The sequence below is a fragment of the Lepidochelys kempii genome, chromosome 25, assembly GCF_965140265.1.
Source record: "Lepidochelys kempii isolate rLepKem1 chromosome 25, rLepKem1.hap2, whole genome shotgun sequence".
Lineage (NCBI taxonomy): Eukaryota > Metazoa > Chordata > Testudines > Cheloniidae > Lepidochelys > Lepidochelys kempii.
The window spans coordinates 4,525,125-4,547,762 of record NC_133280.1 but is presented as its reverse complement, the minus strand read 5'-3'; the positions used below and the strand labels follow the sequence as shown (position 1 = coordinate 4,547,762).

Below are 22,638 nucleotides of genomic sequence, written 5' to 3'. Positions count from 1 at the left end.
GGTTCCATTCCTGGCCCCAGACCTGCCCCCAGCTAGGGTTGCCAGGCATCCTGTTTTCAACCGGAACACCCAGTCGAACAGGGACCATCGTGGCTCCTGTCAACATTGGCGACCGGGCTAAGGTGGACTCCCTGCAGCTCCCAGAAGTGGCCGCCAGGTCCCTGCAGCCCCCGCCCTGAGTGGGAGCCCTGCAGTTCCCATTGGCTGGGAACTGCACCCAGTGGGAGCTGCGGGGGCAGAGCCTGCGGGTGCAAGGACAGCACATGGAGTCCATCAGAGCCACAATAAGTGCTGCTGGGCCTCTGCACCCTTAAACCCTTGCCCCTCCTGGAGCCCACACCTCTGGCCTAATTTTCAGAGAAGCTGAGTGCTTAAAACTTCAGCTGAAGTCAGTGGGAACTCAGCACCTCTGAAAGGCAGGCCTTAAGGTGCCCCTCAGTCAGGCCCCCAGAAAGTGAGGCCTTAAAAATTAGTATCCACTTTGGGGACAGTGAGCTTTGACTTGCACAAGATCACAGAGCAAGTCTGTGGCAGAAGTGGGAATAGAATCAGTTTCCTTAGACCCAGTCATCAGCTTCCTCTGCTTCCCTCTAGACTAGTGGTTTTCAACCTCATTTCATTTGTGGCCCCCTAAAAATGTTTGAATGGGGATGCGAAAACCTTTGGAAATCTTAGAATCACAGGATCATAGCATTAGAGGGCACCGCAAGGATCATCTAGTCTAACCCCCTGCCAAGATGCAGGATTTGTTGTCTCTAAACCATCCAAGACAGATGGCTTAGACATAATCTGTGGGTCCCAGGGGTCCACGGACCACAGGATATAAACCACGGCTCTAGAGGTTCCCAAAGGCAGCCTCATACTACTTACTGCCTGAGAACCTGAAAGCGAAAACTGACCACAGACCCAAGTGAAACTGACTAATCTGTTTTCATTGCCCAAGCCAAGAGAAAAGGAAATAAACAGCAAACAGTGCAAAGTAAAGTGTTTAATTTTCAGATTTAATACTCTGAGCTGTTGTTATTAATACAAGAAAAGAAATGTATTTTCATTATAATGTTTAACTCAATGGCATTTGTGAAACAAAGGCAAGGTAACAAAAGAATAACAATCTTATTAAAGGTTTCAGAGTGGAGTTTCCTCCTTTCCTTCTGGAGGATCCCAAAGCTACATACATCATCTGCCACTGCATTTCACCCACCTGGTACAGCAATGCCACACAACAGGTTAAGACGGGAAGTGAAGAAAGGAGCCTCTCTAGACCCCAAATTGTTATGCACAAACTTAACTTTAAGCACAAATTGTTCCATTGAAGTCAACTGACCTACTCAACCACTTAAATGTGTGCGTACGTATTTGCTGGATCAGGGCCAGAGCCCTACTGATATGATGAATTCTTCAGCTGCTTAAAATGTGGGGAAATAATCCAATTGGGCATTAGGGCCCTGATTCTGGTCTTGGTGACCCTGATTTTACATTGATACAGTTGACTTCAGTGGAATTAGTCCTGATTCCCACCAGCATAACGGAGATCAGACTTCAGCTGTGTACTACAGAAATGTATTGCAATCCATGTGGCATGCTCTGATGTGGGTGTGATATGTAAAAGGGATGCTTTGATAGTCTCAGCCTTAAGGTGGAAATACAGTACCTAACCTACCTGCAAGCATAGCTTCAAATCCCCGCTGCTTTGACTAAGCCTTTTATCCCTCCCGAGGCAGTCCCATCTCTTTCTACACAATTTACTGTACGTGTCTGTGTCTTTCAGAAACCTTAAAAAATTAGGTCCTCTCTGCTCTGTTTGGACATTGGAGATCTCCTGGCACCATTTGCAAAATTAATAGGTTTGTCTAAACTCACACCGCAGACCCATTGTGTTGTGCGCTGGTGGGCTGCTACCCTTCCCCCACCGCCGCCCTCCCAGAAGTTGCTCCTTGCAACTGCTGCTGCACAGTGGGATGCTGCACCCCATGCTCTTTGCAGTGATATTCTTATGATGCATTTTGTACAAGTCATGGGAGGTGTCAGTGAAAAGTGATGGTTTGCTGAATATGAGTATCCTATTTGTGTGCATGGATCATTTTTGTATCTGAAGTTATGAATATTGACCGTGTATCTGTATTTCAAATGTAGTCGCACCTGGGTAACGCCCACTAGACAAGACGCTTTCAGTCAGAATAGCTGGTTGGGAAGGGCCTCTTCAGGGCAATGAGCCATTAGGGAAAACAATAGGCCTTAGGAGAGTCATAGCCCTGGTCTACACTAGGACTTTAGGTCGAATTTAGCAGCGTTAAATCGATTTAAACCTGCACCCGTCCACACAGTGAAGCCCTTTATTTCGACTTAAAGGGCTCTTAAAATCGATTTCCTTACTCCACCCCTGACAAGTGGATTAGCGCTTAAATCGACGTTCCCCGCTCGAATTTGGGGTACTGTGGACACAATTCGATGGTATTGGCCTCCGGGAGCTATCCCAGAGTGCTCCATTGTGACCGCTCTGGACAGCACTCTCAACTCAGATGCACTGGCCAGGTAGACAGGAAAAGAACCGCAAACTTTTGAATCTCATTTCCTGTTTGGCCAGCGTGGCAAGCTGCAGGTGACCATGCAGAGCTCATCAGCACAGGTGACCATGATGGAGTCCCAGAATCGCAAAAGAGCTCCAGCATGGACCGAACGGGAGGTACGGGATCTGATTGCTGTTTGGGGAGAGGAATCCGTGCTATCAGAACTCCGTTCCAGTTTTCGAAATGCCAAAACCTTTGTGAAAATCTCCCAGGGCATGAAGGACAGAGGCCATAACAGGGACCCGAAGCAGTGCCGCGTGAAACTGAAGGAGCTGAGGCAAGCCTACCAGAAAACCAGAGAGGCGAACAGCCGCTCTGGGTCAGAGCCCCAAACATGCCGCTTCTATGATGAGCTGCATGCCATTTTAGGGGGTTCAGCCACCACTACCCCAGCCGTGTTGTTTGACTCCTTCAATGGAGATGGAGGCAATACGGAAGCAGGTTTTGGGGACGAAGAAGATGATGATGAGGAGGAGGTTGTAGATAGCTCACAGCAAGCAAGCGGAGAAACCGGTTTTCCCGACAGCCAGGAACTGTTTCTCACCCTAGACCTGGAGCCAGTACCCCCCGAACCCACCCAAGGCTGCCTCCTGGACCCAGCAGGCGGAGAAGGGACCTCTGGTGAGTGTACCTTTTAAAATGCTATACATGGTTTAAAAGCAAGCATGTGAAAGGATTACTTTGCCCTGGCATTTGCGGTTCTCCTAGATGTAGTCCTAAAGCCTTTGCAAAAGGTTTCTGGGGAGGGCAGCCTTATTTCGTCCTTCATGGTAGGACACTTTACCACTCCAGGCCAGTAACACGTACTCGGGAATCACTGTAGAACAAAGCATTGCAGTGTATGTTTGCTGGCATTCAACCAAAATCCGTTCTTTATCTCTCTGTGTTATCCTCAGGAGAGTGAGATATAATTCATGGTCACCTGGTTGAAATAGAGTGCTTTTCTTCAGGGGACACTCAGAGGAGCCCATTCCTGCTGGGCTGTTTGCCTGTGGCTAAACAGAAATGTTCCCCGCTGTTAGCCACAGGGAGGGGGGAAGGTTGAGGGGGTAGTCACGCGGTGGGAGGAGGCAAAATGCGACCTTGTAACGAAAGCACATGTGCTATGTATGTAATGTTAACAGCAAGGTTTACCCTGAAAGAGTGTAGCGACTGTTTTATAAAATGTGTCTTTTTAAATACCGCTGTCCCTTTTTTTTTCTCCACCAGCTGCATGTGTTTCAATGATCACAGGATCTTCTCCTTCCCAGAGGCTAGTGAAGCTTAGAAAGAAAAAAAAACGCACTCGCGATGAAATGTTCTCCGAGCTCATGCTGTCCTCCCACACTGACAGAGCACAGACGAATGCGTGGAGGCAAAGAATGTCAGAGTGCAGGAAAGCACAAAATGACCGGGAGGAGAGGTGGCGGGCTGAAGAGAGTAAGTGGCGGGCTGAAGAGAGTAAGTGGCGGGCTGAAGACAGGGCTGAAGCTCAAATGTGGCGGCAGCGTGATGAGAGGAGGCAGGATTCAATGCTGAGGCTGCTGCAGGACCAAACCAGTATGCTCCAGTGTATGGTTGAGCTGCAGCAAAGGCAGCTGGAGCACAGACTGCCACTGCAGCCCCTCTGTAACCAACCACCCTCCTCCCCAAGTTCCATAGCCTCCACACCCAGACGCCCAAGAACGCGGTGGGGGGGCCTCCGGCCAACCAGCCACTCCACCACAGAGGATTGCCCAAAAAAAAGAAGGCTGTCATTCAATAAATTTTAAAGTTGTAAACTTTTAAAGTGCTGTGCTTAAAGTGCTGTGTGGCATTTTCCTTCCCTCCTCCACCACCCCTCCTGGGATACCTTGGTAGTCATCTCCCTATTTGTGTGATGAATGAATAACGAATGCATGACTGTGAAGCAGCAATGACTTTATTGCCTCTGCAAGCGGTGATTAAAGGGAGGAGGGGAGGGTGGTTAGCTTACAGGGAAGTAGAGTGAACCAAGGGGCGGGGGGTTTCATCAAGGAGAAACAAACAGAACTTTCACACCGTAGCCTGGCCAGTCATGAAACTGGTTTTCAAAGCTTCTCTGATGCGTACCGCGCCCTCCTGTGCTCTTCTAACCGCCCTGGTGTCTGGCTGCGCGTAACCAGCAGCTAGGTGATTTGCCTCAGCCTCCCACCCCGCCATAAACGTCTCCCCCTTACTCTCACAGATACTGTGGAGTGCATAGCAAGCAGTAATAACAGTGGGAATATTGGTTTCGCTGAGGTCTAAGCGAGTCAGTAAACTGCGCCAGCGCGCCTTTAAACGTCCAAATGCACATTCTACCACCATTCTGCACTTGCTCAGCCTGTAGTTGAACAGCTCCTGACCACTGTCCAGGCTGCCTGTGTACGGCTTCATGAGCCATGGCATTAAGGGGTAGGCTGGGTCCCCAAGGATACATATAGGCATTTCAACGTCCCCAACAGTTATTTTCTGGTCTGGGAATAAAGTCCCTTCCTGCAGCTTTTGAAACAGACCAGAGTTCCTGAAGATGCGAGCGTCATGCACCTTTCCCGGCCATCCCACGTTGATGTTGGTGAAACGTCCCTTGTGATCCACCAGAGCTTGCAGCACTATCGAAAAGTACCCCTTGCGGTTTATGTACTCGGCAGCTTGGTGCTCCGGTGCCAAGATAGGGATATGAGTTCCGTCTATAGCCCCACCACAGTTAGGGAATCCCATTGCAGCAAAGCCATCCACTATGACCTGCACATTTCCCAGGGTCACTACCCTTGATATCAGCAGATCTTTGATTGCGTGGGCTACTTGCATCACAGCAGCCCCCACAGTAGATTTGCCCACTCCAAATTGATTCCCAACTGACCGGTAGCTGTCTGGCGTTGCAAGCTTCCACAGGGATATCGCCACTCGCTTCTCAACTGTGAGGGCTGCTCTCATCCTGGTATTCATGCGCTTCAGGGCAGGGGAAAGCAAGTCACAAAGTTCCATGAAAGTGCCCTTACGCATGCAAAAGTTTCGCAGCCACTGGGAATCGTCCCAGACCTGCAACACTATGCAGTCCCACCAGTCTGTGCTTGTTTCCCGAGCCCAGAATCGGCGTTCCACAGCATGAACCTGCCCCATTAGCACCATGATGCATGCATTGTCAGGGCCCATGCTTTCAGAGAAATCTGTGTCCATGTCCTGATCACTCACGGGACCGCGCTGACGTCGCCTCCTCGCCCGGTATCGCGTTGCCATGTTCTGGTGCTGCATATACTGCTGGATAATGCGTGTGGTGTTTAATGTGCTCCTAATTGCCAAAATGAGCTCAGCGGCCTCCATGCTTGCCTTGGTATGGCGTCCGCACAGAAAAAAGGCGCGGAACGATTGTCTGCCGTTGCTCTGACGGAGGGAGGGGCGACTGACGACACGGCTTACAGGGTTGGCTTCAGGGAGCTAAAATCAACAAAGGGTGTGCCTGTACATCAAGGAGTATTTCAGGCAGGACTGCACGGAGGGTTCCAATAAGAAATGGTGCACCTAAGTTATCGTTGTTATTGGAACAAGGAGGTTAGCCTGGCCTCTGATTGATACATGGCTAGATTTACCTCGCTGCACCTTCTCTGTGAGTGACTGCAGTGTGATCTAGACAGGGGAGGAGGCAAATGAGTACAAAACAAATCTGGTCTATTTCTTGTTTTGACCCACTCCATCTATCTTTTACATCTTTGGCTGGCAGCAGACGGTGCAGAAGGACTGCATGCCATCCACATCTCATGGCTGCTTGGCAGAAGATGGTACAGTACGACTGCTAGCCATCTTCATCTCTTGCCTGCCTGGCATAAGATGGTACAATACGACTGCTAGCAATCCTCATCTCTTGCCTGCCTGGCAGAAGATGGTACAGTACGACTGCTAGCAGTCCGTATCGCCTGCCCGCTCACCATAAGACGGTTCAATAGGACTGCAGGACTAAAGAGAATGACCTGGTCAAGTCACTCCAAATTTAGTCCCTGCGCCCATGTCTGCCCAGGCGCTCCCAGCTGACGTGGCCAGGAGCACCTCGGACACGACGAGGACAACTACCAGTCGTATTGCACCGTCTGCTGCCAGAAGGCAATGGGTTGCTGCTACTGTGCAGCAAAGCCGTACCGCGTCTGCCAGCACCCAGGAGACATAGGGTGACGGTTACCTGAGCGGGCTCCATGCTTGCCGTGGTATGGCGTCTGCACAGGTAACTCAGGAAAAAAGGTGCGAAATGATTGTCTGCCCTTGCTTTCACGGGGGGAGGGAGGGAACGGGGGCCTGACGATATGTACCCAGAACCACCCGCGACAATGTTTTAGCCCCATCAGGCATTGGGATCTCAACCCAGAATTCCAATGGGCAGCGGAGACTGCGGGAACTGTGGGATAGCTACCCACAGTGCAACGCTCCGGAAGTCGACGCTTGCCTCGGTACTGTGGAAGCGCTCCGCCGAGTTAATGCACTTAATGCACTTAGAGCATTTTCTGTGGGGACACACACACTCGAATATATAAAACCGATTTCTAAAAAACCGACTTCTATAAATTCGACCTAATTTCGTAGTGTAGACATACCCATAGAAGATTAGGGTTGGAAGAGACCTCAGGAGGTCATCTAGTCCAACCCGCTGCTTAAAGCAGGACCAACCCCCAACTAAATCATCCCAGCCAGGGCTTTGTCAAGCCGGGCCTTAAAAACCTCTAAGGAAGGAGATTCCACCACCTCCCTAGGTGACCCATTCCAGTGCTTCACCACCCTCCTAGTGAAACAGTGTTTCCTAACATCCAACCTAGACCTCCCCCACTGTGACTTGAGATCATTGCTCCTTGTTCTGTCATCTGCCACCACTGAGAACAGCCAAGCTCCATCCTCTTTGGAACCTTTGGAACATCCTCTTCCAGTTGTTGCAAGCTGCTATCATAGAATATCAGGGTTGGAAGGGACCTCAGGAGGTCATCTAGTCCAACCCCCTGCTCAAAGCAGGACCAATCCCCAATTTTTGCCCCAGATCCCTAAATGGCCCCCTCAGGGATTGAACTCACAACCCTGGGTTTAGCAGGCCAATGCTCAAACCACTGAGCTATCAAATCCCCCCTTGCTCTTCTGCAGACTAAATAAGCCCAGTTCCCTCAGCCTTTCCTCGTAAGTCATGTGCCCCAGCCCCCTAATCATATCCGTTGCCCTCCACTGGACTCTCTCCAATTTGTCCACATCCCTTCTGTAGTGGGGGCCCAAAACTGGACGCAATACTCCAGATGTGGCCTCACCAGTGCCTAATAAGGGGAATAATCACATCCCTCAATCTGCTGGCAATGCTTCTACTAATGCAGCCCAATATGCAACTAGCCTTCTTGGCAAGAAGGGCACACTGCTGACTCGTATCCAGCTTCTCGTCCACTGTAATCCCCAGGTCCTTTTCTGCAGAACTGCCTCTTAGCCAGTCAGTCCCCAGCCTGTAGTGGTGCATGGGATTCTTCCAGCCTAAATGCAGGACTCTGAACTTGTCCTTGTTGAAACTCATCAGATTTCTTTTGGCCCAATCCTCCAATTTGTCTAGGTCACTCTGGACTCTATCCCTACCCTCCAGCATATCTACCTTTCCCCCCAGTTTAGTGTCATCCACGGACTTGCTGAGGGTGCAATCCATCCCATCATCCAGATCATTAATGAAGATGTTGAACAAAATTGGCCCCAGGACCGACCCTTGGGGCACTCCACTTGATACCGGCTGCCAACTAGACATCGAGCCGTTGATCACTATCCATTGAGCCCAACGATTTAGCCAGGTTTCTGTCCACCTAATAGTCCATTCATCCAATCCCTAATTCTTTAACTTTCTGGCAAGAATACTGTGGGAGACCGTGTCAAGAGCGTTGCTAAAGTCAAGGTATAGCACGTCCACCGCTTTCCCCATAGCCACAGAGCCAGTTATCTCATCATAGAAGGCAATCAGGTTGGTCAGGCATGACTTGCCCTTGGTGAATCCATGTTGACTGTTCCTGATCACCTTCCCCTCCTCCAAGTGCTTCAAAATGGATCCCTTTTTTAAAGATGGGAGCTATATTTGCCTTTTTTCAATCGTCCGGGATCTCCCGATTGCCACGAGTTTTCAGAGATGATGGCCAATGGCTCTGCAATCACATCAGCCAAGTTCCTCAGCACCCTTGGATGCATTGCATCCAGCCCCATGGATTTATGCATGTCCAGCTTTTCTAAATAGCCCTTAACCTGTTCTTTCATCAGTAAGGGCTGCTCACCTCCTCCCCATACTGTGTTGCCCAGTGCAGCAGTCTTGGAGCTGACCTTGTGTCACGGAGTCCCCGGGTGATGCTCTGGAACTGCTCCCTACGAAGCCAGTCAGGACTCTGGGGAAGTCTCCTTTCTGTGAGCAGACTGTCTTCAAGACACACAGCTCACTCAAATTCCACCTTCCTGGGTCTGACCGCGGAGCATTCAGCATCCTCCCCCTCCGTGCGCTTCCCACAGCGAGTCCGCCCAGGCGGGCTTCTGGGGAAGCCAGAGGGTCCTGCACCCCAACTTCGCAGTCAGACATGACTCTCAGCCAGCCAGTAAAACAGAAGGTTTATTAGACGACAGGAACATGGTCTAACACAGAGTTTGTAGGTGCAGAAAACAGGACCCCTCAGCTGGGTCCATTTTCGAGGGCAGAGAGCCAGACAACCACGTCTGCACTTCACTCCATGTCCCCAGCTAGCCCCAAACTGAAACTCTCTCCAGCCCCTCCTCCTCTGGGCTTTGTCCCTTTCCTGGGCCAGGAGGTCACCTGATTTCTTTGTTCTCCAACCCTTTAGCTCTCACCTTGCAGGGGGGAAGGCCCAGGCCATCAGTTGCCAGGAAACAGGGTGTTGGCCATTCTCTGTGTCCAGACCCCTGCACACACCTGCTCTCTAGGGCTCTGCAATGATCATACACCCTTATCCCACCACCTAGATACTTAAGAACTGCCTAGGGGAAACTGAGGCACCCCCACACTATTCAGAGGAAACATTAAGAACAGTCCCGCTTCATCACACCTTGTCTCTTTAGACTGAGGCAAAAAAAGCATTGAGTACTTCAGCTTTTTCCACATCATCTGTCACTAGGTTGCTTCCCCCATTCAGTAAGGGTCCCACACATTCCCTGACCTACTTGTTGCTAACATACCTGTAGAAACCCTTCTTGTTACCCTTCACAAGCTTATCTCCCACCTGGTGATTCTTCTTGAGAATGATACAGACAGTCTGTGAGTGATGGCTGCTATGACTCTACAAGGACCTGTGACCAGGCCACATGATGCTGGACTCCATCTCGGGATGTCAGTATTTTTCCACAGACCAGTCTGGGAACCAAGCTTTGGAACAAAGGGATCGTGCCATATGCAAAAGCTATACAAGGCAGGGACTGACATCATCTGGGGTTCTTCACTCCCCACACAAGAAGACTCCTGGAAACATGTGACGAACAAAGACTGATCTGGGGGAAGTGCTAGACTCAGGTTAAAGGGATTTCTAGCTTGTGTATGAAACACCTGGGGATTCCAAGCTGTAAAGTAAGTGCAGCTGGCCCCTTAAGAATCAGCAACCTGCTTGTATCATCTCTTAGTGTGAGAATCTACTAACTAATTCATGTCCAATCTAATATATTAAGCTTAGTTTGCATTTTTTGAATATCTGCTAGGGAATCTGGTTTGCTCTGTTTGCTATCCCCTATAATCACTTAAAATCTATCTTTTGTAGTGAAACTTGTTTTTGTTTTGAGCTTTGACTGGAGTGCTTGGGGAAAATCTCTGGTTGGTTACCACAAGTGTGCATTGTTCTCTTCACATTGAGGGATAGGCAGACTGGGTATTAAACCCATATACTGGCCAGATTTGACCAGGGCAGGATGGTACTGCTCTGGGGTCCCAAGCTGGGAAGCTGGTGGTTAGAGAGCCTGCATGTAACTGCAGCTGGGTGTGTCCCTACCTGTGTGAATGCTGGTGAAAGTGCAGGCTGGAGGGCTTTGCAGCTTGTCACAGCAGAATGAGAGGGAGCCCAGGCTGGTGGGTCAGGGGGCTCAGTGGTACCCCAGTTCCAGGTGGCACCCCGGGGGGAACACTGTCACACAGTGTATCTAAAGCTCTCATGGGACAGGCAGGGCCTTGGGGAGACTTTAGGGAGCCATTCACCCAGCTCCAAGAGAAGTCCTCTCACCTGCTGAGGTAGGGCTGGTAGGTTTAGGTGGGGGGTGGCAGCTGCTGAACCATCGCTGCTGTGCGAGAGCCAGGAGTCTGGGGAAGGAAGTAAAGTGCGGAGGGAGTGCTGGAGTTTTCGCCGAACTGTACAGTCCAGATATTCATAGAGTTAAAGGTCCAAAGGGACCATTAGCTCATCTGACCTCCTGTATGTCACAGGCCATGGAATTCTCCGTTACCCCTACATTGAACCCAATAACATGTATTAAGCTAAAGCATCTCTTTCAGAGAGGCATCCAGTCAAGGCTTCTTTGACTCAAAGGCAGTAAGTTCCCACCCATGTGGTTCATAAAGAACCAGTCAGACTCCTGGATTCTTCCACCCTACGTAATGCAATGGCCAGACTTTGCTAACCACATCCCCAATAGCGTGCACTTCAGTAACTCTGCCAGAGGTTAGGGGTCTATTTCCGGAGTGGGTGGGTGAGGTTCTGTGGCCTGCAATGTGCAGGAGTCAGACTAGATGATCATGATGGTTCTTTCTGACTTTAAAGTCTATGAGCAGATAAATATCCGGCCATGTCTTAAAAATCAAAGACTCCAATCCTAGAGGCTTAAGGCTTGGACTCAGTGGGTCTGTCCATGCAGGTAGGGTTAAGCATATGTGTAACTCTTTGCCGGCTCAGGGCCATAGATAGGCAGAATGTAGTTACCTACATTGGAATTTGTCTGGATACTCAGGTTAATGCCCCTGCTACATCCACAGCCCTTCAGACACACGGAGAGGCCTCAGATATTGCTAAAGTCCCAAATTCTTGTTTTCAGATTGTTGGAGTAAAACACTAGATTTCCAGAAAACAAGTGAGTTCTGGACAGCAGGCAGAAGCGTGGGAGTATGGAAATGACTGATTCTATCAGTGTGTCCCCAGGAATGATGATGCTAGGCAGCGTGATTGGCAAAACGGGAGACGGGTGTCAGCAGAAGCAGATGTGTGCGGCTAAACTTAGCCCTGATGCGAATGGGAGTCACTCACAGAAGCCCCAGTTGAATCTGGCCCACGATGTTGAGTTTGCTGTTTTTTCCTTCATCACGTGATTTCACCTGGAGGCAGCATCTCTGAAGAGGTTCCACCATGCCAGGCAGATACCTCTGTGGAAAACCAAATACCTCTTAAAATGACCCTAGGGCTTTTCTCAACTGCTGCTGTCTCAGCTCCTGTGCTCCTGAAGGGGGCCAGTCTGGTGACCCACCGAGCACTGAGACACCACGTGCTCCACCGACGTTCCTCAGCATTAGCCAGGAACTTCAGCCTCAGGCTGGCAAGGTAATTCAGCCACCTGAGGGACGTGGAGGTAGTGCTGTCTAGTGGGTAGGGTGCTAGCCTGGGAATCCTTGACTTCTGGATTCTAATCCCAGCTCTGCTGCTGGCCTCAGGCAACTCACTTCCCCTCCCACCTTGGGTGCATCTTGCCTGTTCAGTGAGCTCATCAGGACAGGGACTGGCATCTCTGGGTCAGGACCCAGCACAATGGGGCCCTGTCCTCAGCTGGGGCATCCAGATGCTATTGTGATTCAGACCATAGTACCTATTCCATCCTTTGGCCTTTCTGCTGATGTGTTTCGAGAGCACCCATGACCACAGCATCTAGGCGCTTGCTGCTGAGGCTGTCCACGCAGGGGACACTTTGCCAACAGTAACAGTAGCACTGGGTGAAGGTCACCTGTCTCCTGAACTGAGATCCACCCATCTGTTCCCACAGGCCACTGAGCGCTCATCAGCTGGTAACTGTCATTGGCTGCCAGCCTGCAGCCTAAACTGGCTTCATACCAGTGACCGAGGCGTGACAGGCTTCGTGTCCCTTTTCCAATCACCCTGAGCTACTGAGCCCGATCTATTCTTAAAGAAAGTAAAAAAAATGCACCCCTCTTTTTGTCCAAACCTAGACCCCCTGTTTTATTTACATCTCACAAACCATGTCACAAGATCATCTAAACCCTGGCAGATTACAAAGGCATGAAATCCATCCCCTTGCCCGACAGCACCAAGGTAAAGACTGCTTTCGCACAACACGGCCGACCTCCTCTGGACGGGAACTGGTGGCTGAGCTGGGGAGGGCTGGCTCCTTACCAATCCCCCAAGCCGCCTTCATTCCACAGAAAAGGCTTTGCAGTATGGGACAGCACACAGTCCCCATTCAGTGGCCTTTGATTGCTGGAGCAATGTTAGGTGTACTAGGGTTACTGAAAGTTTGAGAGCTGGAAAGCATGCGGCATTGCTTTGTAGCAATCAGCCTTCTCCGCAGCTTTCAAAGTATTTGCACATCAGCTCTCGCACTTCCTCGGCATTGCTGTCGTCCATGGACATGGGCGCAGGCTGGCAGGGCTTTGCGAACTCAGCGGGTTCTATCACCTCCAGCCATTCATCATTGAAGGGGCTGTCATGGGCCTCGCACACGTTGTGCAGGGTGCAACAGGCGAGTATGACCGTGGGCAGTAGGTCCAGGCTGCAGTCGTCGCATTTCAGGAGGATCTGCCACCGGGCCTTGAGGCGTAGGAAGGCATTCTCGATCACGCTGTGAGCTCGCTTCAGGCGATAGTTGAACTGGAGCTGCTGTGGTGTGAGGGTGCCGTCTTCTGGGTAAGGCTTGAGGATCCAATCCCGCAGCGGGTAAGAGGCGTCTCCTAACAGGACGTATTTTTGTGCCCTCCCCATGAAATGTTTCGGGGGGGTTGGGAAGAGGTGGCCCTCCCTGGCTAACACCCACAAGCTGGAGTTTTCCAGAACTGTGTTGTTCTCCATGCTGCCAGGGAAGCCGGCGCAGATGTCCCAGAACTGACCCAGCCCATCCACCGTCACCTGTGTGAGGACAGAATGCCAGCCCTGGCTGTTGCAGTAGTCGGCACCGAGGTGCGCAGGGGCGTGGATGGGGACATGGAGGCTGTCCAAGGCACCGATGCAGTGTGGGAATCCCCAGCGGGCACTGAAAATCCGCACCATGTTCTCCAGCTCCTGCTCACTGGGCAGCCGGAGGTAGAGCGGCTTCAGCAGCAGCACAATGGCATAGCTGACCTCCTTGACACAGTTCTGCACTGTGGAGGGACCCACCCCAAAGAGGGGGCTGATTATCTGGTACTCTACGTTGGTGGCCAGGTGCCAAATGGCCACAGCTACCCGCTGCTCCAGAGGCAGGGTACTCGGGTGGGACAGCTTGGGTCGCAGCTGGTTGCAGACATAGAAGAAGGTCTCCTTGGACATTCGGAATTTCTCCAGCCAGTCCCGTGGCTGGAAGTCTTTCAGGACCACCCGTTCCCACCAGTCAGCATTCCGGAAGCTGGGCCATGCGCGGGGGTGGAAGTAACAGCTGGATCTCCTCCGGCGGGCAATCAGCAGCTGAAATTTGACAGTTCCAGGCATGAGGCAGCATTTCCTTCCAGACACGTATACTGCAATGTCACAATGCTCAGCACTGTTACAGCACTGCATCTACAACAACCCAACATGCTGCACAATCAATTAATCATCTCAGCATCCCTGGGTATTGGGTCAGCACCATCCCCACTGGACACAGGGGGAAAACTGACACAAAAAGGTGTTAAGTGACTTGCCCAAGGCCACCCACTTAGTCACTGAGTTGGCTTTGGAGCTCAGTCATCCCTGGCACACAGCCCAGCCCCCTGTATCAGGCTGTCTACATGAATGCCAAGCTAATACTGAATGGAATGAGTGTCTGGCCTAGTGGGTAGTGCACTGGTCTAGGACTCAGGACACCTAAGTTCTATTCCTGGGTCTACCACTGACCTGCTGGGTGACTTTGAGCAAGTCATTTTGCCTATAGGTGCCTCAATTTCCCCACCTGTAAAATGAAGACAATGATACTGACCTCCTTTGTAAAGCGCTTTGAGATCTATGGCCAAGAAGTGCTAGATAAGAGTGAGATATTATTACAGCCCTATACCAGCTTTCACTCACCGAGTGTCAAAAGCCTACAAGATATTACACATACTATGCCTCTCTCTCTTTCTATGTAACTCCCTTAGCCCGCTCCTCCCTTAGCCCAGCCACCTTTGGGATGCACCACAGACGCTGTTTGCCAGCACACAGCAATAATGCACACATGCGAGGCCAGGCTGTGAAACACAACACTGCAGCCAACTGAGAGCACGGAGGGAGTTCTAGGCTGGCAGAATGTCATCGCTACAGCTGGGTGATGCTTGGAATTTCTCTGCTGCAGAAAATTGGAAAACATTTCATTCCGAATGGGAATGAAAAGTCAACGTGTCCCAGAAAACGAACTTTCGGGGGCCCCATTTCGGGTCAATTGCAATGTTCCAATTTCAACTTTCCCCCACATTTTATTTTTGTTTTGATACTCAGGTTGAATCATTATTGTTAAATTGGATTGTAAAACAAAACAATCGTTGGTGACTGGTACTGTAGTGGGGCTGGTTTGCTCATCGACGGTGACCGGCATTAGACCTGGCCATTCCAACTGAGATCTGGTTTGGTCATTAGTATAAGACGAACAAAGCCCTGAAGCTGTGAGGAGACAGAAAGTGGTAGAAAGTCTTTATGCAGCCCCATGGTCCTGGCCCAGTTTATGAATGGGAATTAATGGAGAATTAGCGGAATGGAACAATAAAGGGGCTTGATTTTGTCTCCGGCGGTTGGTCCCCCCAGCCCAAGTTTTCTAGATGGGGGGTGGGGGTTAAAAGTCTTAAATTATTACCCCAGCCCCCCCGATTTTCCTCCATTCTCCTTGTGCCCCCTCTGCTCCCCCATTTCCTTTCTCATTTCTCTGCACTCCGCCGCCCACTTCCAACCCCCAACCCTTGTCGTCCCCCCCCCCTCCCCGGCCTGTTCTCCTGCCGCCCCTGGGTCTCCGCTAGTCCCCGCCAGCGCGATCGGTCCGTAACTCAGCGCGACCCCCGCCGCCCAGGCCAGGCGCTCCACACCCGCGTTCCCTTTGCTGCCCGGCGGCCCCCGGGGCCCTGCCCGCGGCGCGCTCCGGGCCCGGACACCCCGTCCCCGTCCCCGTCCCCCCGCCAGGGCGTTTACCGTCATGAGTCTCTTCTGCCTCTGCGTGTAGTACTGCCGAAGCCAGGCTGCCCTCTGCGGCTCGTCCCCGCGGCCGGCCATCTCCCGCGGGGGGCCGGCCGCGCCGTGCACCACCAGGTGCAGCAGCAGCCGCGACTCCCGCATTTTCACACCCGGAGCCCGGCCCCCGCAGGAAGTGAACTGGCGGAGCAGCGCCCGGGGTCCCCGCAGGGCCCGGGAGCACAAAGGCGCGGGCAGGGGGAAGGTGTCTTGCACGCGGAGCTCCATCTGCTGGTTCCCAGCCACCCAGCCGCCGCCCGGGGGGACCGGGCCCCAGAACGGCTGCTAGGGCCCCAGGAAGTCAAGGGACGCGGGTCAAAGTCTCCCATTCAGACCCCAGCAAGGACTTTCCTTGCCTGTGTCCCTGGTCGGTTTCCCTTTCTGGTTTTCAGGCACTAACCCTCTGCGGCAATCTTTGGCTTGCAAAGGCTGCCTTTTTCCCCGTATACATACAAGCGTTTCGCCTGATGCTGGTTGGTAACTCTGTATTTACAAAACCCGAACGGAGGCTTGAGCTCCCTGACGGCTCCCATTTTAACATGGAGGCGATTCGTATTTAAAAATCCAAGGGCTGGAGAGATGGACTTGGCAAGGCCTCTCCCAGCACAGAAGCGACAGGGCTCAGTTGTAAAGAACACCAGGGGTTGGCTATGGAGCAGCTAGACGCAGACAGACCCTGTGGTTCTCCCTGACTCTCTAGCTTCCAAATGGGCTCATACAGCCGCTGCTGCTTACAGGCATTAGGCAGGATTTATCTAAATCCTGGCCTGAACACAGGATCAATGGAATGGACGGCTGACAACACTACGGTCTCAGCCTTAGGCAGCACTCCTGCAAAGATTTATGCATGTGCTTAATTTTCAGCACGCTAGTAATCCTGACAGCCATGGCAGTTGCCTGCAATATCCTTTGGAGATCTCACTGTACTGAGTATATGTACCATGGATGGCCAGAGACAGTACGCAATTTCATGGGGAAGGGTGACCACAGCCTTCCAGGAACTGAGAACAGTGAGTGTGGCGGGGGGTTGATTAGACAACTTCATTCAAGTTGTAACACCTCCAGAGAGGCTGCATGGACTGATCCAAACTGGATTCTCCAGAGACGAACAGACAAAGAAAGGACTTTTGGCCTGAGTTTAAACTGACTGTGTTGGTGAGTATCTGAGTGTTTGTTGTGAGGACAGTGCGACTGTGTGCTGCGCGGTGGGCGCTGTCCGAGGTTCTCTGCTCGGTGACCTCGTCCGGTTCCCTCCATCTGACCCTTTGATTGAGGGGAAGAGCGAGAGACCCCAGCCGTTGCTGCCATCATCACTGTCACCTAGGAGGGGTCCTATAACACGTGGGTGTAATCCCCCCCCACCCCAAACCACCCACCCCCCAGCCGTGCCCATCTTGTCGGGCACTCTCAGGAGAGGAATAATCGGTGACACTGGGCGTGGCACTAGGTAACTCGAGGGGGTGGAAGACCACGAGTGTCGAGGAAGCCCCCCCGCTCTAGGCCACCAGGTAACTCAGGAGGGTGGCAGACCACGAGTGTCGAGGAAGCCCCCCCGCTCTAGGCCACCAGGTAACTCAGGAGGGTGGAAGACCATGAGTGTCGAGGAAGCCCCCCCCCCCCCCCCGCTCTGGGCCCAGGCTAGCCTGAACACTTCTCCCTCCTGAAGGCTGCTGTGTCATACCTTCTGTTTGCTTTTGTTTTGTTGCATAGTTTTGCTTTATCCTCTTTGGTGATTCTTTGTAAGTGTTACACAAATAAAATTCTTTTCTGCCTTAAAAAAAAAATTCTTTCCTAAAAAAAAAAAAAAAAGACTGTGTGCTGCGTGCTTGATTGGTTGTTTGAAAAGGGCGGGAACTGGGTGTGCTTTGTTCCAGGTGAGCCTTAAGTGGGCCTGACTGCATAAAAAGCCAGTCAGTTGCAAACCAGCTGAGAAGCGAACAAAAGGAGTTTGCCTGGGGAGAGCCCACTGAGGCTTACATCTTGCCAGATTCTCTGAGTAATTATTACAACTCCTGAGGAAGCTTGTAGAAGGAAGGTAATATGGATGGGGGGTGTTCAGCGGTTGTGACATGCACTGGATGTGCTATGTTTGTCTTTCTTCCACAGGACAGATGCAACTTTGTCTGTACAAAGTGCAAACTGGTCTCCATACTGGAAGAGAAGGCTCAAGGTCTGGAGCAACAGGTATTGACCCTGCGTTGCACAAGAGAAACTGAAGATTTTCTGGGCGGATGTTAGGATAGGCTTCTACGGGCACAAGGTTCTGAAGATTCAGAGCAGGCTGCACTGTGGGGACAGGAGGACGGTGAAGAAATTTGGCAGCATGTGACCCCCAGAAGAAGAAGGGGGAACGTCCATGTACCAGCAACGCAGATACAGGTAAGTAACCGTTTTCATGTTCTCTCCACAGGTAGTAATGCGGAGAGTGGACCAGATGATATGTCTGAGGGAAGGGAGCAGAAGGAGACTCCGCTGATTGGAAGGCATGAGATGCACTGTCCTAAGGTTGGGAGTTCCACGACCACCGCTCCCAAGAGAAGGAGGCGGGTGGTGGTGGTTGGGGACTCTCTCCTCAGGGGGACTGAGTCATCTATCTGCCGCCCCGATCGGGAAAACCGAGAAGTCTGCTGCTTGCCAGGAGCTAAGATTCACGATGTGACGGAGAGACTGCCGAGACTCATCAAGCCCTCGGATCGCTACCCCTTCCTGCTTCTTCAGGTGGGCACCAATGATACTGCCAAGAATGACCTTGAGCGGATCACTGTGGACTACGTGGCTCTGGGAAGAAGGATAAAGGAGTTTCAGGTGCAAGTGGTGTTCTCATCCATCCTCTCCATGGAAGGAAAAGGCCTGGGTAGAGACCGTCGAATCGTGGAAGTCAACGAATGGCTACGCAGGTGGTGTTGGAGAGAAGGCTTTGGATTCTTTGACCATGGGATGGTGTTCCAAGAAGGAGTGCTAGGCAGAGATGGGCTCCACCTAACAAAGAGGGAAGAGCATCTTCTCAAGCAGGCTGGCTAATCTAGTGAGGAGGGCTTTAAACTAGGTTCACCAGGGGAAGGAGACCAAAGCCCTGAGGTAAGTGGGGAAGTGGGATACCGGGAGGAGGCACGAGCAGGAGCACATGAGAGGGGAGGGCTCCTGCCTCATACTGAGAAAGAGGGGCGATCAGCAGGTTACCTCAAGTGCCTATATACAAATGCAAGAAGCCTGGGAAACAAGCAGGGAGAACTGGAAGTCCTGGCACAGTCAAGGAATTATGATGTGATTGGAATAACAGAGACTTGGTGGGATAACTCGCATGTCTGAAGTACTGTCATGGATGGATATAAGCTGTTCAGGAAGGGCAGAAAAGGTGGGGGAGTTGCACTGTATGTAAGGGAGCAGTATGACTGCTCAGAGCTCCGGTATGAAACTGCAGAAAAACCTGAGAGTCTCTGGATTAAGTTTAGAAGTGTGAGCAACAAGGGGGAGGTCGTGGTGGGAGTCTACTATAGACCACCAGACCAGGGGGATGAGGTGGACGAGGCTTTCTTCCGGCAACTCGCAGAAGTTACTAGATCGCAGGCCCTGGTTCTCATGGGAGACTTCAATCACCCTGATATCTGCTGGGAGAGCAATACAGCGGTGCACAGACAATGCAGCAAGGTTTTGGAAAATCTAGGGGACAATTTCCTGGTGCAAGTGCTGGAGGAACCAACTAGGGGCAGAGCTCTTCTTGACCTGCTGCTCACAAACCGGGAAGAATTAGTAGGGGAAGCTAAAGTGGATGGGAACCTGGGAGGCGGTGACCATGAGATGGTCGAGTTCAGGATTCTAACACAAGGAAGAAAGGAGAGCAGCTGAATACAGACCCTGGACTTCAGAAAAGCAGACTTTGACTCCCTCAGGGCAGGATCCCCTGGGAGAATAACATGAGGGGGAAAGGAGTCCAGGAGAGCTGGCTGTATTTTAAAGAATCCTTATTGAGGTTACAGGGACAAAACATCCCGATGTGTAGAAAGAATAGTAAATATGGCAGGCGACCAGCTTCGCTTAACAGTGAAATCCTTGCTGCTCTTAAATACAAAAAAGAAGCTTACAAGAAGTGGAAGATTGGACAAATGACCAGGGATGAGTATAAAAATATTGCTCGGGCTTGCAGGAGTAAAATCAGGAAGGCCAAATCACACCTGGAGTTGCAGCTAGCAAGAGATGTTAAGAGTAACAAGAAGGGTTTCTTCAGGTATGTTAGCAACAAGAAGAAAGTCAAGGAAAGTGTGGGCCCCTTACTGAATGAGGGAGGCAACCTAGTGACAGAGGATGTGGAAAAAGCTAATGTACTCAATGCTTTTTTTGCCTCTGTCTTCGTGAACAAGGTCAGCTCCCAGACTACTGCACTGGGCAGCACAGCATGGGGAGGAGGTGACCTCTATGGAGAAAGAAGTGGTTCGGGACCATTTAGAAAAGCTGGACGAGCACAAGTCCATGGGGCTGGATGCGCAGCATCCGAGAGTGCTAAAGGAGTTGGCGGATGTGATTGCAGAGCCATTGGCCATTATCTTTGAAAACTCATGGAGATTGGGGGAGGTCCCAGATGACTGGAAAAAGGCTAATGTAGTGCCCATCTTTAAAAAAGGGAAGGAGGAGGATCCGGGGAACTACAGGCCAGTCAGCCTCACCTCAGTCCCTGGAAAAATCATGCAGCAGGTCCTCAAGGAATCAATTCTGAAGCACTTAGAGGAGAGGAAAGTGATCAGGAACAGTCAGCGTGGATTCACCAAGGGCAAGTCATGCCTGACTAATCTAATTGCCTTCTATGATGAGATAACTGGCTCTGTGGATGAAGGGAAAGCAGTGGACGTGTTCCTTGACTTTAGCAAAGCTTTTGACATGGTCTCCCACAGTATTCTTGCCAGCAAGTTAAAGAAGTATAGGCTGGATGAATGGACTATATAAGGTGGATAGAAAGCTGGGTAGATTGTCGGAGCCATTGATCACTACCCATTGAGCCCATGTCTATTTGGCAGCCGGTATCAAGTGGAGTGCCCCAGGGGTCGGTCCTGGGGCCGGTTTTGTTCAATATCTTCATAAACGATCTGGAGGATGGTGTGGATTGCACCCTCAGCAAGTTTGCAGATGACACTAAACTGGGAGGAGTGGTAGATATGCTGGAGGGCAGGGATAGGATACAGAGGGACCTAGACAAATTGGAGGATTGGGCCAAAAGAAATCTGATGAGGTTCAACAAGGACAAGTGCAGAGTCCTGCACTTAGGATGGAAGAATCCCATGCACCTCTACAGACTAGGGACCGAATGGCTCGGCAGCAGTTCTGCAGAAAAGGACCTAGGGGTGACAGTGGACGAGAAGCTGGATAGGAGTCAACAGTGTGCCCTTGTTGCCAAGAAGGCCAATGGCATTTTGGGATGTATAAGTAGGGGCATTGCCAGCAGATCGAGGGACGTGATCGTTCCCCTCTATTCAACATTGGTGAGGCCTCATCTGGATTACTGTGTCCAGTTTTGGGCCCCACAGTACAAGAAGGATGTGGAAAAATTGGAGAGAGTCCAGCGGAAGGCAACAAAAATTATTAGGGGACTGGAACACATGAGTTATGAGGAGAGGCTGAGGGAACTGGGGATGTTTAGTCTGCAGAAGAGAAGAATGAGGGGGGATTTGATAGCTGCTTTCAACTACCTGAAAGGGGGTTCCAAAGAGGATGGCTCTAGACTATTCTCAGTGACAGCAGATGACAGAACGAGGAGTAATGGTCTCAAGTTGCAGTGGGAGAGATTTAGGTTGGATATTAGGGGAAAAACTTTTTCACTAGGAGGGTGGTGAAACACTGGAATGCGTTACCTAGGGAGGTGGTGGAATCTCCTTCCCTAGAAGTTTTTAAGGTCAGGCTTGACAAAGCCGTGGCTGGGATGATTTAGTCGGGGATCGGTCCTGCTTTGAGCAGGGGCTTGGACTAGATACCTCCTGAGGTCCTTTCCAACTCTGATATTCTATGATTCTATGACTCAGGACCTTCTGAGCATGGGGGGCCCCAATCCTTCCCGGAAAGAGTTGGAAGGACTTGGTGATGTCTGGGAAACTTATTAGCAGGTTTGGGATTCTTCTATTGTTTTAATGTTTTCTTTGTAATGCTTTCACCTTAAGACTAAATGTGCTTGCTTAGAAAGGGCTGAGTAGACCTTAGAACCGTGGGCAATTACAACTGTTCACAGACTCTGAGGAGAAAGCAAAGTGCAGACTGCCTGCTTAAGCAGTGTGGCTTGCTAGGGAACTCACAGTGTATGCAGGGAACTGTGCAGCCTGGAAAAACCCAGGTCAGGAGAGAGAGGCAGTTTTCTGCCCAAGAGAGATGATGGCTGACAAGCCAGGAGCCTAGAGTGGGTGCCCTTACTGGACCATGGATCGGGAATACAAGTGCAGTTGCCCTGAACTGTGACGATCCCATTAAATCAGCGGGTCTGTTCTGAACTTCATGGGTCTACTTGTGTGCTTAAAGTTAATAACAAGAGTCTTGACAGGATTGGGGCTTTCAGCTACCTGTCTTGAATATTTCTGTTTTACTTCACAGCTGCAGAACCAGCATCTGGATAAACTGTGAAATGCTAAAAACTGGTCTAAATTGACTGAATCTTGATTAATGTGTTTAATTTGCAGCACAGCCTGAGAGAATTGTGAAGGATACTATGTAAAAGAGAACATGGCCCAATACCATGTTTTTCATTATTATTAGTTTGGACGATGAACTTTTCCCCCCCAGCCAATTCTGAATTCTAACAAATGAACAAAATCCAGTGTCTTGGAAGCGCGTATTACGGG

At 51.0% G+C, this 22,638-nt stretch overlaps 1 protein-coding gene and 1 long non-coding RNA gene across 4 annotated transcripts; one reads left to right on the top strand and one right to left on the bottom strand.

Moving 5' to 3' along the window:
* Positions 1–7,001: 7,001 nt before the first annotated feature.
* Positions 7,002–16,516, bottom strand: LOC140903175 (uncharacterized). Of its 3 annotated transcripts, none has more exons than XM_073324043.1 (2): positions 15,785–16,516; positions 7,002–14,119 (listed from the first exon to the last, which is right to left on the bottom strand). In XM_073324043.1, the coding sequence occupies exons 1-2, from the start codon at positions 16,049–16,051 to the stop codon at positions 13,016–13,018; spliced, it is 1,371 nt and encodes a 456-aa protein (XP_073180144.1). In that variant the 5' UTR covers positions 16,052–16,516; the 3' UTR covers positions 7,002–13,015. The 3 variants fall into 3 exon arrangements, with proteins under 3 accessions (XP_073180144.1, XP_073180145.1, XP_073180146.1); XM_073324044.1 differs by having other exon boundaries at positions 7,002–15,265; positions 15,785–15,841; XM_073324045.1 differs by having other exon boundaries at positions 7,002–14,649; positions 15,785–15,841.
* Positions 15,937–20,128, top strand: LOC140903176 (uncharacterized). Its single transcript, XR_012156176.1, has 3 exons — positions 15,937–16,978; positions 17,930–18,007; positions 18,234–20,128. It is a non-coding gene; the product is annotated as an uncharacterized lncRNA (long non-coding RNA).
* The last annotated feature ends 2,510 nt before the right edge of the window (positions 20,129–22,638 follow it).